Consider the following 12,863-nt stretch of genomic DNA (forward strand, 5'->3'; position numbering starts at 1 on the left):
GAAGACCAAAAATGGCAGAGGGGGAGTCTGTCCCGGTGTTTGTGCAGTACTGCGTGTGCGCGAGCATACCTGCAGCCGGCCTAAGCTCGTGCGAGGGGCGTGGGACTGCGCGGGGCGAGCAGGACCGCCAGCACCCGCACGGGCCCCCCGAGGGTTAGGCGCCGCCCAGCCGCCGGCTCCTCCCCGCCCCGGCGGCGCGGCCACGCTGACGCCCTCACTCGACCCACCGCGCCCTGGGCGCACGGCGGGTCCCGGGTGGCCGCAGCTAACAGCGACCCGCGGATGCTCAACGCGTGCCACAATCCATCCCCGTACAGCGGCTGCCGGGCCGTCGGGGCTCCTGGAGCACCAGGCTGCCCAGATGCGGGCGCCACTCTGCCTGCTGCTGCTGCTCGTCGCCCACGCGGTGGACATGCTCGCCCTGTACCGGAGGAAGAAGCAAGGTACAGATGTGGTCGGGCTGGTGGTGGGGTAGGCGCTGCACGGCCGGCCGGGCGGGCGGACTCGTGGTAGCCTGGCGGACATCTACCTGGTGCCTGGCGCCTGGACTGTTGACTCAGGTAGCACGGGGGAGCTGTCGAGCAACACTTCACTGAGAAGGAGCTAGTTTGGTCCGGCTCACTATCCCCAGCCTCCCAGCAGTGTCCCAAGGTAACTCCACAGACAATGAAACCCCAAGAATGGTTCCAGGGCACTAGAAGCCAGGGCTAGTAGTGTCTTAGAAACCAGCCCAAGCATCCACGACCGGACAAGGGGCGAGGGTGCGGGGTGGGGGGTGGTCCATCAAGAGCAGTAGTTCCAGGGCCTATGTGGAGATTTATCACTAATCCTGACGCATGCAGTCACCTGCCGCAACTACCCCCCTCCCCTCCCCGCCCCATACCAAGTGATCTGGGTGAGCCTAACTGAGACCTGTGCTTAAGTTGAAGTCTTCTGGGGATGACCTGGAAGAAATTTGTCCCCTCTAGAAGCCTTAAGAATTTTCCCTTTGTGACTTCTTGGAGCCACTAGGAAACCTGAACCTGAGACTCTGAGCTGTCCCTGGGCCCTGTAAACACTGACCTTGGGGTCCTATGCCACAGTTCTTTGCTGTCTTTCGAAGGTGAGTTTGGGGGTGCCCCTGCAGAACCAAAGTTATCAGACCCTGTGTTGGCAGGGAGGACAAGAGGACTAGCAAGTGCTGTGCCTGGACAGGGCAGGCCCTGGTACTCTGGATGCCTGTCTGTGAATCAACAGCTAAAAGCTGGCCCCAACCCCCCCCCCCCCCGTCCCGTGCCACAAGTCAGCCTCATGCTGGTCACTGTGGTGGCATGCCTGTAATCTCAGCACTGGGGGATGGGGTGTCAAGAAGCAGGTGGATCTCTGTGAGTTCGAGGCCAGCCTGGTCTACAAAGCGAGTCCAGGACAGCCAAGGCTACACAGAGAAACCCTGTCTCGAAACACACACACACACACACACACACACACACACACACACACACACAACAGTGTCAGCCTCACACTGTCTCCTCAGATCCCTATGATGCCCTAATGGCAAAGAGGCTGGCTCACTCTGTACGGCAGGAACCTCAGCGTGCATGCTTGCTGCTTTGCTGAACCGTCCAACAGGCAGGTGGAAGGTCAGCTTTGATATCTCTGGCTGAGAGCCTGGGTTGGAGAATACCGAATACCAGAGAGTGAGAGAAGCCTTGCCCATAAGGGCTTCAGATTCATCTGCGTGGAAAGCTTTTCACACACACTGTAGCTCCTGCAAGGGAGCAGGGCTCACAGAGGGGCTGTGGGAGAGCGGGTATGGGATGGGGTGGCAGGCCATGACCCAGGGGGCCAACTCCTAAGGGAGTTGGACAAAGAGCAGAGAGAATAGAGATGCAAGTAGACCTCCAGTGGGCTGCAGGGACTTGGGGGCGGGGGGTGGGCCTGAAGGTGAAGGCCACTTCTTCCTGTCCAGAGCCCAGGCATGGCAGCCAGCCTATCAGGGTGCACATCCCACCTTTGAGGGTTCTGGCTGGGTAACCTCAGGGAAGGCACCCGAGACTTCGGTTTTACCTGCGTTAGCCCTCCAAGATACTTCTCCATTCTGAAATGATTTTTTTTAATCCTTTCCTTTCACTGACTTCAGTCTCCATCTCATCAGGAGGACCATAGTTACAATGAGGTAGAGTTTTAGCTGCCGTGTGGTAACCGGCCTCGTAGTGCAGGTCACTATTAAGCATCCTAGTTACTTCGTCTGTTGTGTCATTCACCCCTTAGCAGGAGCTCAGGAAATGCAGGGAGAGGCGCTTACTTTCCAGTGACGAAACAAGTTCAGAGAAGGGGATTGACGTGTCTAAGGCTGCACAGCAGATGAGCAATAAAGCAGGCTCAGATTTACACGATGGGTGTTGTGAGGTCCTAGGAGCTGGGTCTGTCTTTCTCGGAACCTCAGTTTACCTACCTGGAGGAGAGCCGAGTTAGATGTCTAAAATGCTTCTCACTGATGAAAGGACCAGGACAAAGGGGGGGGGGGGACATGAAAATTGCTTGTCCTTCCCCTTAGCCCAGCTTACCAGTACCTCCTAAGGAATCTGGGAGCAGAGTGCTGCCCCTCTTCATCCAACTGGATGAAGAGGCTGCTTTTGAGCCTCAGGTGTGCACACCTGCCCGGCATCTTCACCGAGGCTGTAACTGTTCGTGTGATGCAAAGGAGACAACCCTGGGCTTCGGGCTCTCTCCTGACCCATTCAGGCCCATGTGATCTTGGATAAGAGGGTTTCTCTTCCGCGTCTACCCACAGCCTCAGTTTCCCCATTGGCCCTGATGTGAAGGTTACACCTCCCTATAGAGCCTGTTCTGCAAGGCAGTCACAGTTATCATGGCCAAGTGGTTTTGGAAAATGTTGGGTTTGCCTGACTTCTTGGCTGTCGGGTTTATCAGGGCTTCAGGGCCCATGAAGGGGCCAGGGCCGAGGGGTGGGGTGGGGTGGGCGTGACCTTTCTCAAACCTAGACGTGTGCATGAAGATCGATTCTCAGACATGAGTTGGGAGGTTGTGTTTGTGGTCTCCAGCTTCTTACCGACATCGGCCTTCTGATCTGACTTTGGTGAGAGAAGGTGTCCTTTAGAGGGAGGCTTGGATATGGGCAGTGCCTCATTCACTCGCTCGCTCACTCGCTCGCTCACTCACACGGCTATTCATGAAGTGTTGCAGGGCAGCCTCCCTCCCCGCCAAGCTGTGTTGATGCCCAGGGAGATGCTAAGCTGAGATAGCCAAGCCAGCAGGAAGGCTCATCTTTCCCTGCTTTCCTGAACTTCCTCCTCCACACCCTGCCCTTGACCTCAGCCTTTGGCCCAATATCCAACCATGGGCAAGGATCTGCCTGGCCCAGCCATGCCGGTCTGTGCTGCCTCCCTTGGGGTCCACTTCTCAAGGACCTGGGCTTCTCTGGCTCCAGCGTCATCGCTGGGTTTTGATGAAACCTAATTTTTCTGTTTCTACAAAATAGAATGAAAGGAAAGGCTTGAAAGGGGTTCTTGGACCTCGAGTGTCTCTTACAAAACACTTTGATTAATTAAGTATAAGTGAATTAGAACCAGATGGGGACATTTCTCTTGAAATGAGCTGGTGTGCCTGGCAGTGGGGCAGTGGGGCCTCTAAATCGTGTCCCCAGTTCACAGATCTAGAGCTTCCTGTAGGTTTGGCTGGGGTCCAAATCCCCTGTCCTCTCCTACCCTGGGCATGAGAACTTGGGCAGGCCACCAGCCTTCTCTGAGATGTGGTTCCCTCATCTGTGACGTGGGAGCCACTGAACCTGCCTCCTTGGGCAGCAGGAAAAAAAATGTATCGCCGTCCCAGAGGGAAAGCGCACAAAGGGCAGAGACGACGGCTCAGTAGGGGACACCTGAGCGTTGGCTTCCCCTCGACCTCGTGCCCTTTAACCCTGAACCCATCTGATTTACCATGGAATGGCAAGGAGTGTCATCCACTTCCAGGGGTCTGCCAGGTGGGTGCAAGAGTGCCGTGCGCAAAGACTGGATGGCAGCACTGGCCCTGGATGCAGATGCAGAGGAGAGGCCAACCCTGGGACAGACAGGTGGCAGACGGCAGGGATGCACACGGGCTACCTGGGCCTCTTGGCTGCATGTGGGAGCAGTGGCTGGGTGCAGAGCAGGCTCCCATCAGCATTCCGGTGGCTCTGAAATGGAAGCAGAGCGAGGGGCGGAGCGAGGTGATGCCTGACAGGTGCTGAGGCGTGGTGTGGGCGAGTCCAGCCCTGAGACCTGGGTTTCTTGGTTAAAAACAGCAGCCAAATGAACCTAGAAAGCAGGGGCCAGTACACAGGGCAAGCGGGCGGCTGGTCCTGAGCTTCACACCTGGCCTGTCCCTCCTCAGCCGTTCAGAAGCCAGCCTGGGTACGAAGGGAGGTGCTTCCCACTTACCCTGCCATGGCACTGGGGAGCCATCCAGACACCCTCCCCATTCCCAGGTACCAGAGATGCAGAGACCACCGAGAGAGGGCTGGCCGTGTGCCAGGGCATTGTGGAGGGCACGGGCTCCTCTTTCTGCCATGCCTTGTGGCCATTTCCTAGGCAAGGGAGCCGAAGGGCAGCAGCCTGTGGAGAACTTGCAGCAGCTCAGTTGGGTCACGGAACCATAGCTTTGGAGGCGCCCTGGCCTGTGCCTAGAGCTAGCAAGGGACTGTTGGAAGTGACTGTCATGTCTAAGAGGAGCCTCAGCCAGTCCTCAAGCAGGGGCATCAGTGTGGTGAGCTGCAGGAGGAAGGGAGCAGGGCCACTCTAGGGACCAGCTGGCGGGGAGAAGATGGAAGTCCCACTGTGGACAGGACCAGTGTTGGGTCATGGAGGGGTTTGGGATGATGCATTTGCTGAGCTCCCCTGGCCAGGCTCTGATGGGTCCGAGGACAGCATGGGTGGGCACTGCACTATCCCTAATGTTACAGTACCACTGGGGACAGTGTCGTAACAGGACTGTCCAACTAGATGCAGTTCCACTCTTGGCTGAGGGCTCCAAGAAGGGACATTGCTTGGGGACTCCTCGGGCTCCGAAAGGAGACATTGCTAAGCTGGGGTGTCACATGAAGAGGTTTGCTGTTCCTTATGAAGGGAGTTCACATTGAGATCTGAAGCTGTTGGCAGCCAGCAGTCAACTAAGTAAGTTACAGTCAGATTTAAAAAAAAAAAATGATACGGCGTGGAACAAAACAGAAGAGAGGGGACAGAACAGGCTGGAAGAAAGTGGAGTAGAGTTTGGGGTGTTTCTGTAAAGAACCAGAGTAAATATTCTAAGTTTTTTGGACCACATGGGAAACATGCCAGGACCGTGGCATACCATACTCTGCAGAAACTAGCAGGGTACTTTTCAACTGTTAAGAAGTGTACTGCTGCTGCTTGCCTGTGTGTACAGCTGCATGTGAGCATGCATGTATGTGTAATGGCACATGCATGTGACTATGTAGCATGTGCGCTCATGAGTACGGGTGTGTGTACAGTGTGTGCTAATACAAAATGCATTTCTTTATTTGTACACGTGTGCATGGATGTGTGATGTACATGCCTGTGTGATGTGCATACCTGTATGTATGCATACTCGTATGTGTGTGCATGAGTGTGAAGGCTTGAAACTGATGTCTCTCACTGAACCTGGGGCTTGCTGATTCTGGGTACTCCAGCTAGGTCAGCTTGCCTGGAGGAGCCCCTGCCTCTACCTCTTGAGTGCTGGGATTACAGGTTGGCCACCTCACCTGCTTGGGTTTTCCATGGGTTCTGGAGACCCGAGCCCATGTCGCCAGACTTGCACAGCAGGTGCTTTATCTACTGGGCTGTCTCACTAGCATCTGAAAACGTGCTCTTCCTGTTACTAGAATGCGGATACCATTGCCGCAGCCATGCCTGTCTGAAAGACTCAGCCCTGTCAAGCCTGCCTAATGCAGGACAGATGTAAAATATAGGACCTTATGAAAGGAAGCAGGTCACTATTTTTCCCAAGAGGACACCAAGGCCCAGTAAGCCACATGGCACTACCCAGGAGCGGGGCGGTAAGCCTGGGGAGTCTGATTTCCAGCTCCACTCTCCCCAGGACACACATAAGCAGCTCCTGAGGTCTGCTTCTAGTCACCGTGGTGCCGTACCCTTCCCTGCACACTTGGACATGGTCCTCTGGAAAGTTGGAATCATCTAGAGTCTGGGCCTTGAGGGTCTTCCCACATTAAACACCTCGGAGTAGTGACTGGGACAGACACCACCAAGGTGTCTTCACATTGGCCTGCAGCCCAGCCCAGTTGGTGCATACAGTTCCTCCTCCCTAACACAGGAAGAAAATGGATTCACAGGGGACTGAGTCATATAGCAAATGTGTGCGTGAGACAGACAGACAGACAGACAGACAGACAGAGACACACACACACACACACACACACACACACACACACACACACACACACTTGGGTCTTTCTGGCTCCAAACTCACATACTGTGGAGCCCTGAATGCTGTCATTAGTCAGCTTTTCCTGCACAGAACTGTACAGTTTATTTATAGTGCCGTCCGCACTTACTTTCTCTCCGGAGTTCCTGAGTGGGACTGTAGAATGTTGGAGGCTGGGGGTGCATAAAGGCCAGAGGAGACCTCAAGATCAACACTTGTAAAAATGGGGGTGGCAGCGGGGAAAGGCCAGCCCCATGTCATCAGCTATTGGTGGTCATGGAGATACAGAAGGACTCATGGCCAAGGACAGCTAGCTGCTCCAGAGCTTGGGAAGTCTGAGAAGGCGCCTTAGATCTTCTGTTTCCATTGTGTAGATGAGGGACGCTAGCCTGCCTTGCCTTTACCCAGACAGCATCAGTGTCGGAAGACATCAAGAGACCCTTCACAGACCTAGAGAGGCAGCCGGTACCCAGGGTCAGGTGCCTTCACAGCTCTCCAGTGGCCTGGGGGATGTGCAGCTACTACATAGGGTCTGGGGTCTTGGTTAAGGCTTGTGTTAAAGTTTTCATAGTTTCAAGACTAGTCCTTCATCCAGAGCCGTGGCTGTGGATGTTGTCGAGATGAGAGATGGTCTGGCGTGGCAACTCTTGGAACGTGTACCTCACCCAGCTCTCCCCACACAATCTGCCCATAACCAAGATCATATGTCCCTGGGTTTCCTTGGGAGAACTGCGGAATGGCAACTTCTAATCCTTCAACCAGTGAACCTCTCCGCTGCACTCTGCCTCTGCAGACGTGGGTAAGAGCCGTTCCTTCTCAAGGCCTCTTCAAGGATTAGACAGGGCTGGGAGGCTGTTCAGTGACCCACGTGGAGAGGACCAAACAGCAGCTAAGGGACCCTGACACCCAGGGTGCTCGCATCTTTTGGATGAGTAAGCCCGCGAGGTGGATGTTACATAAATGAGAAGATATGTGGCCCAGAGAGGCCAAGTAAGTTGTCCACGGCTGCATAGCGAAGGTTGAGATCCTTCCTGACCCTGGCACCTGAGCTCCAAAGCACAGGAGCCTCACAGCCACCACCACTCACGGAACCTGAGTTACCCACGTCCCACAGCGCAGCAAACAGATTGAAAGCAGTAACTTTGGGATATGCACTTGCCATTTTTGTAGGTTGAGAACAGCCAAAACCCCAGCACTCTTGCATTCCAAAACAATACCCTGACAAAGTAAGGTTTGCCAAACCAGGGTCTCAATCCAGAGCATTTAGGGCTGAGCTCAGGCCCAGTGCCAGCATGCCTGTCCTCTCCTGGCCCATCCACAGTATGGCTCCGGAGATGATTTGGTCCTGCAGAACCTCTGTGCTCAAGGGACAGGGGGCCAGGCATCAGCTAGCCAAGGGCAGATGATGGGCTGTCCCCAGGTAGCTCTCTGAGGACCCAAGCCTTGTTTCTTAATCCAGGTCAGATGCCCTGGCCCAACTCTCACAGTGCATGTCTGGCCTTTAGCTGGGGAGACCTGCTCTCTTGAGTGCCACTGCCCGGGCTGGGCTATGTCCTCACCCTGGATTGATTTCTCATAGGGCCCAGATCACAATCCAAGGCTCGTGGGGAGGCTCTGATGCCTGTTTCAGAAGAGGCTGTATCCCAGCAATGCAAGAGGAAATTAAGCTAAGTCTGGGATCCCAGACCACAGGGGCGACCACCCCCTGTCTCAGAGCCCCCACCTTCCCTACAGCTGATGGCAGGAGCAGAGACACATTGGAAAGGGCTCTGGCGTTGGTGAGTGCTGCAGCTGTCTAGTGAGTTTGCGTGTGCCCTGGAGCCCGTGGTAATGGGGCCGTGGGTGCTGCTATTCTCCATGCCCTGCGTAAGCCACGCCTCCTCCTGTGCCTCTGTGGGCTGATTCCTCAAAATAGCCTGGAAATGAGGAAAGCACACTAACACACAGGAGTGCTCAACAGAATGGCGAGTGTCAGTCCCCAGGCAAGGACCTGTGACTAGGGCTGAGACAGGCCTGGGCTCAGATCTCAGCTCTGCTACAGCCGTGCGTGGGTACAGATACTTCACACCAGACTGTCACTGCGGTCTGTCAGGACAGCAGGGCCAATGATAGCACCTAACAGTACAGTGTCCTGGAGATCACTGGAAGACACAAAGCACTCAGCTAGTGTTGATGACAGCCATGTATCCCAGGAGGCTGGTATCTCTATTGTATGGAATGCTCAAAACTAATGTCGCACACAGCCTTAACACCAGCTGAAGATCTTTTTTATTTTTCCTTTCAAACACTTAGATATTAAAAGATTTATTTATTTATTTATTTACTATGTATACAGTATTCTGCCTGCATGTACACCTGCATGCCAGAAGAGGGCACCAGATCTCATTATGGATGGTTGTGAGCCACCATGTGTTTGCCAGGAATTGAACTCAGGACCTTTGGAAGAGCAGCCAGTGCTTTTAACCCCTGAGCCATCGCTCCATCCCCAGCTGAAGGTCTTAAGCAGATGTGACATGTCAAAGGGTGGTAACTTTAAGGCACCCGGGTCCTAAGGATAAAGTTGGTGCTTCGTGCTGCGTGATGTGGCCTAGTGAGCCATCCTCTCTGAGCCACGCACACCCCTGTATAGTGACCTGGAGAGTGTGACAGTGAGTTTAGTGATGCACCTACATGATATGGGGCATACCTACCCCGTTTGCACAGATGAGTGGGACTCCGAGTGGTAAGGGGCTGGTCAAAGCACACACAGTAAAGAGCCAGGTGGGATGCGGCTCGGAGTAGAAATTCCTGCCTCTCCCTGTCCATGCCTGCCTTGTGGTCCTCTAAAAGCTGCTAACTGCTGAAGAACACAAGCCATGACTGGGAGGAGTGGACAGGGCAGGGCTGTGGGTAGAGGATGCTTCAAGAGGAACAGCCATGAGAGTCTTGGTTAAGGTTTCTGTTGCTGCGATGAAACACCATGCCCAAAAGGCGAGTTGAGGAGGAAGGGATTTATTTGGCTCATCGAGGGAAGTCAGGACAGGGACTCAAACTCCAGGGTCGGGAACCTGGGAGGCGAGAGCTGATGCAGAGGGCACGCATGGGTGCTGCATACTTACTGGCTTGCTCTCCATAGTTTGCTCAGCCAGCGCAGGGGACCAGGGACGGCACCATCCACAGTGAGCTGCCCCAGCAATCAACTAATTTAAAAAATGCCCACAGGCCCGGCCCACGGCCTCTCACATAAGCATTTTCTTAATTGAGGCTCCCTCCACTCAGAAGACTTGTGTCAAGTGGACATAAATCTCGCTAGCACAATGAGTTTCAATGACAGAAGTCCCCTTGAAGCTGAGGGCAGGAGGTAAAGGCCCTGTCATCTGCTGGGTGTGACAGCTGTGGACAGAGCCATCTGCCCTTTAATTCTTTTGACACACAAGCAAACTTGGCTTCCACTTCCTTGAAGCTCCCATTCCTCCCAGCTCCTAGCCTTGTCTCTGCCAGGACTGTCAACCTCTCTCCCCTGACTGCCTCTCCTGTCTCTTCTCTGTAGAGGTACTTGGGACGGCCGACTGGCTTGAGCGTGCTTGCCCAGTGACTTCCCGGCCCAGGCTCAATAACCTTGAAGTCATATGCAAGGCTATTTACAGTGTAAGTCTTTGTAAATAGCTCTGCTGTGTTGTTTAGGGAACAGTAAGAAAAAAGCCCCTCAATACATGGGGTCCTGGAAAGGCAGACCCGATTGAGCATGCTCCCCCTCCCCCAGTCACGTCCCAGCCTGAATCCAGAAAAACAGCACCATCCAATCATAACCTTGAGCTCACATACAAGACCACATACAATTTAACTGTTTGTAAATAGAATTCTGTTGGATTGTTTAGGGAACAACAAGAAAAGATCCCTGCCTGTTCTGTCAATAGTTATTTTTTTCCTTAATAATTTTTTAAAAATATTTTTAGATGTATTTATTTATTATTATTATGTATACAGTGCACTGCTTACATGTACACCTTCAGGCCAGAAGAGGACATCATATCACATTATAGATGGTTGTGAGGCACCATGTTGGTTCCTGGGAATTGAACTCAGGACCTTTGGAAGAGCAGACAGTGCTCTTAACCTCTGAGCCATCTCTCCAGCACTCCTTAATAATTTTAATGTACAACTTGGAAGTCAATCACAGCAAGCCCACCCTGGTGGTCTGGACCTCCACCCTCTGACCTCAGCACCCACTCTTCCCCACTTGGTCACTGCCCTCTGTTTGTTCCTGCCTGAGGACCTTCCTCCTTGTTGGTCCCTCTGCCAAGAATGTCTATTCCAGAGAGTCTTTGGAATCCCACAGCCTTCAGGATGGAAACATCTACTAAGTAATGGCTGTCTTGTCTGCTGAGGTCTCCCTGTGCTTTGAAACAGTAGTTGACACAAAACAACCATCCCTTGATATTCCACCACCTCGAGCCCCCCAATATGCAGATGTTAAGCCTCTTGTATAACAGTGTATGGGCACGCATGGTGGTTTGAATGATAGTGGCCCCATGGGCTCATATGTCTGAATGCTTGCTCTCTAGTTGGTGGCACTGTTTGGGAAGGATTAGGAGGTGTGGTCTTGTTGGAGGAGGTGTGCCGTGGGACCAGGCTTGGGGGTTTCCGAAAGCCCGCGCTATTCCCAGTTAGTTCTCTCTCTGCCTCATGCTATGGATGAAGATGTAAGTTCTCGGCTGCTGCTCCTGCGCTATGCTTGCCTGCCTTCATGGCCATGGATTCAACCCTCTGGAACCATGGACCACAAATCAAATGCTTGTTTTTCTTTTTTAAGTTGCCTTGGGCGTGGCGTTTTGTCATAGCAATTGAAAAGTAACTAAGACACTACTTAACCTTGGGGTCACAAACAAGGCCACATACAGTGTAACTGTTTGTAAATAGTCCTGTTGCACTGTGTGTGGGGTAACAATAAGAAAAAGGTTCCTGTGTGTTCTGTTCGTGCGTATTTTTTCTTAGTATTTTCAGCGCAGTCAACTACAGTCAGTGCCCCGTAGACATCTGTATGTGGCTGGATATGCACTCACTGAGGTCGGGCAGCTGTGTACTGGGGAGCTGGGATCTGAGCGCAGGTTTGTTGAACCACAACTCTTTATTCGTACTTCTGCCTTCCATGTCTCACCACTGAGCCAGCCTGACTAGGAGCCTCATCTCCAGGACTGAGTGACAGTTAGAGATAGGTTACCTGGAGCGTCAGAGCCCCATCCTTCGCCAGCCCCCACAGGCTGCGGCAATGGCTGTAGCACACTCAGGGGCTGTGCTTTCGTCCAGACGCGGAGGAAAAGGTAGCTGGAGAGACGAAGAGCCAGAGGCTCACATTCAGATCCAAGGGTCTCAGCCCTGGACTCCAGGGACTCACTGTGCGCCTCTAAAAAAGTTCCTGTCCTTCACTGAGGACCCTTTACTGATGGGGTGCCCTCAGTAAAATGTCATGGCCTACCATGTCAAAGGCAGGAGGACCCACCTCCTTGCACAGAGTGGCAGATGCTGCTGTCACTTTCAGCTGGCCTATCCAGTAGGTCACAGTAATGTTTTGTCTGGCTTTAAAAAAAAAACTTGTGTATGGAGGCCCATGGTGGGAGAAATTGTTCACAATGAAGACGCTGAAGAGAAAGATGGGGAGCCAAGCATGTACCCCGGCAACCTGGGACCCTGCCCCCCAAAAGGCTCTCCCGCCCCTCATTAGGGGCCCTGGTCTTTAACACCCATATGCCTTCAGTATTTTTCCTCACGTGGTCACCCACCTGGATCTCACCAAGAAGGCAAGTGAGCCCCCAGGGAGCTGCTTGGCCCCATCTCCTCCACAGCACTAAGAGTAAAAGAAAAAAAAAAAACGGCACCACACATGTGACTTTAAAAAAAAGAACCATACATTCTGGAAGTCAAATGCAGGTTCTCGTGTGTGTGTGTGTGTGTGTGTGTGTGTGTGTGTGTGTGTGTGTGTGTGTGTGTGTGACTTCACCAACTGAGCCATCTTTGCCGCCTTTCTTCTCGTTTTAATCAATGACAAAGAGCCACTTTTCCTATGCGAACTAACCTGTTGGTCTTTCTCCTTTGAGATGCATCTCTTTGCTCCCCCTCGGGTTGTTTTCTTTTTCTTTATTGATGTATAAAAGTTATTTGTGGCTGGGCAGTAGTGGCACACGCCTTTAGTCCTAGCACTTGGGAGGCAGAGGCAGGGGGATTTCTGAGTTTGAGGCCAGCCTGCAAGTTCCAGGACAGCCAAGGCTACACAGAGAAACCCTGTCTTGAAAAGCAACAACAAGTTTTAAGTTGCTTGTATGTAACAGATGGCTATCCGTGGCCTACTTTGTAACTGGCTTAATGATCAGGCTGAACATGCAATAGGCAATTACACTGCTTCTCTCTCTAATTCAATTTAACTCTAAAACCCAACCTTAGTAAGTGAGCTGTTGTCAAAACTTTCTGGC

At 53.0% G+C, this 12,863-nt stretch overlaps 1 protein-coding gene across 2 annotated transcripts in view; it reads left to right on the forward strand.

Moving 5' to 3' along the window:
• The first annotated feature begins 205 nt into the window (after nucleotides 1-205).
• The window catches only part of RSPO4 (R-spondin 4), a 33,176-nt gene continuing 20,518 nt past the window's right edge, over nucleotides 206-12,863 (forward strand). The window contains exon 1 of one of the 2 annotated variants that reach the window (XM_084775363.1): nucleotides 206-443. In XM_084775363.1, coding sequence (XP_084631489.1) covers nucleotides 362-443 — 82 coding nt within the window. In that variant the 5' untranslated portion in view covers nucleotides 206-361. The remainder of the gene's footprint in view (nucleotides 444-12,863) is intronic. The other variant, XM_084775362.1, reaches the window with a different exon arrangement.

The sequence above is a fragment of the Acomys minous genome, assembly GCF_964271855.1.
Source record: "Acomys minous genome assembly, chromosome: 3".
Classification (NCBI taxonomy): Eukaryota; Metazoa; Chordata; class Mammalia; order Rodentia; family Muridae; genus Acomys; species Acomys minous.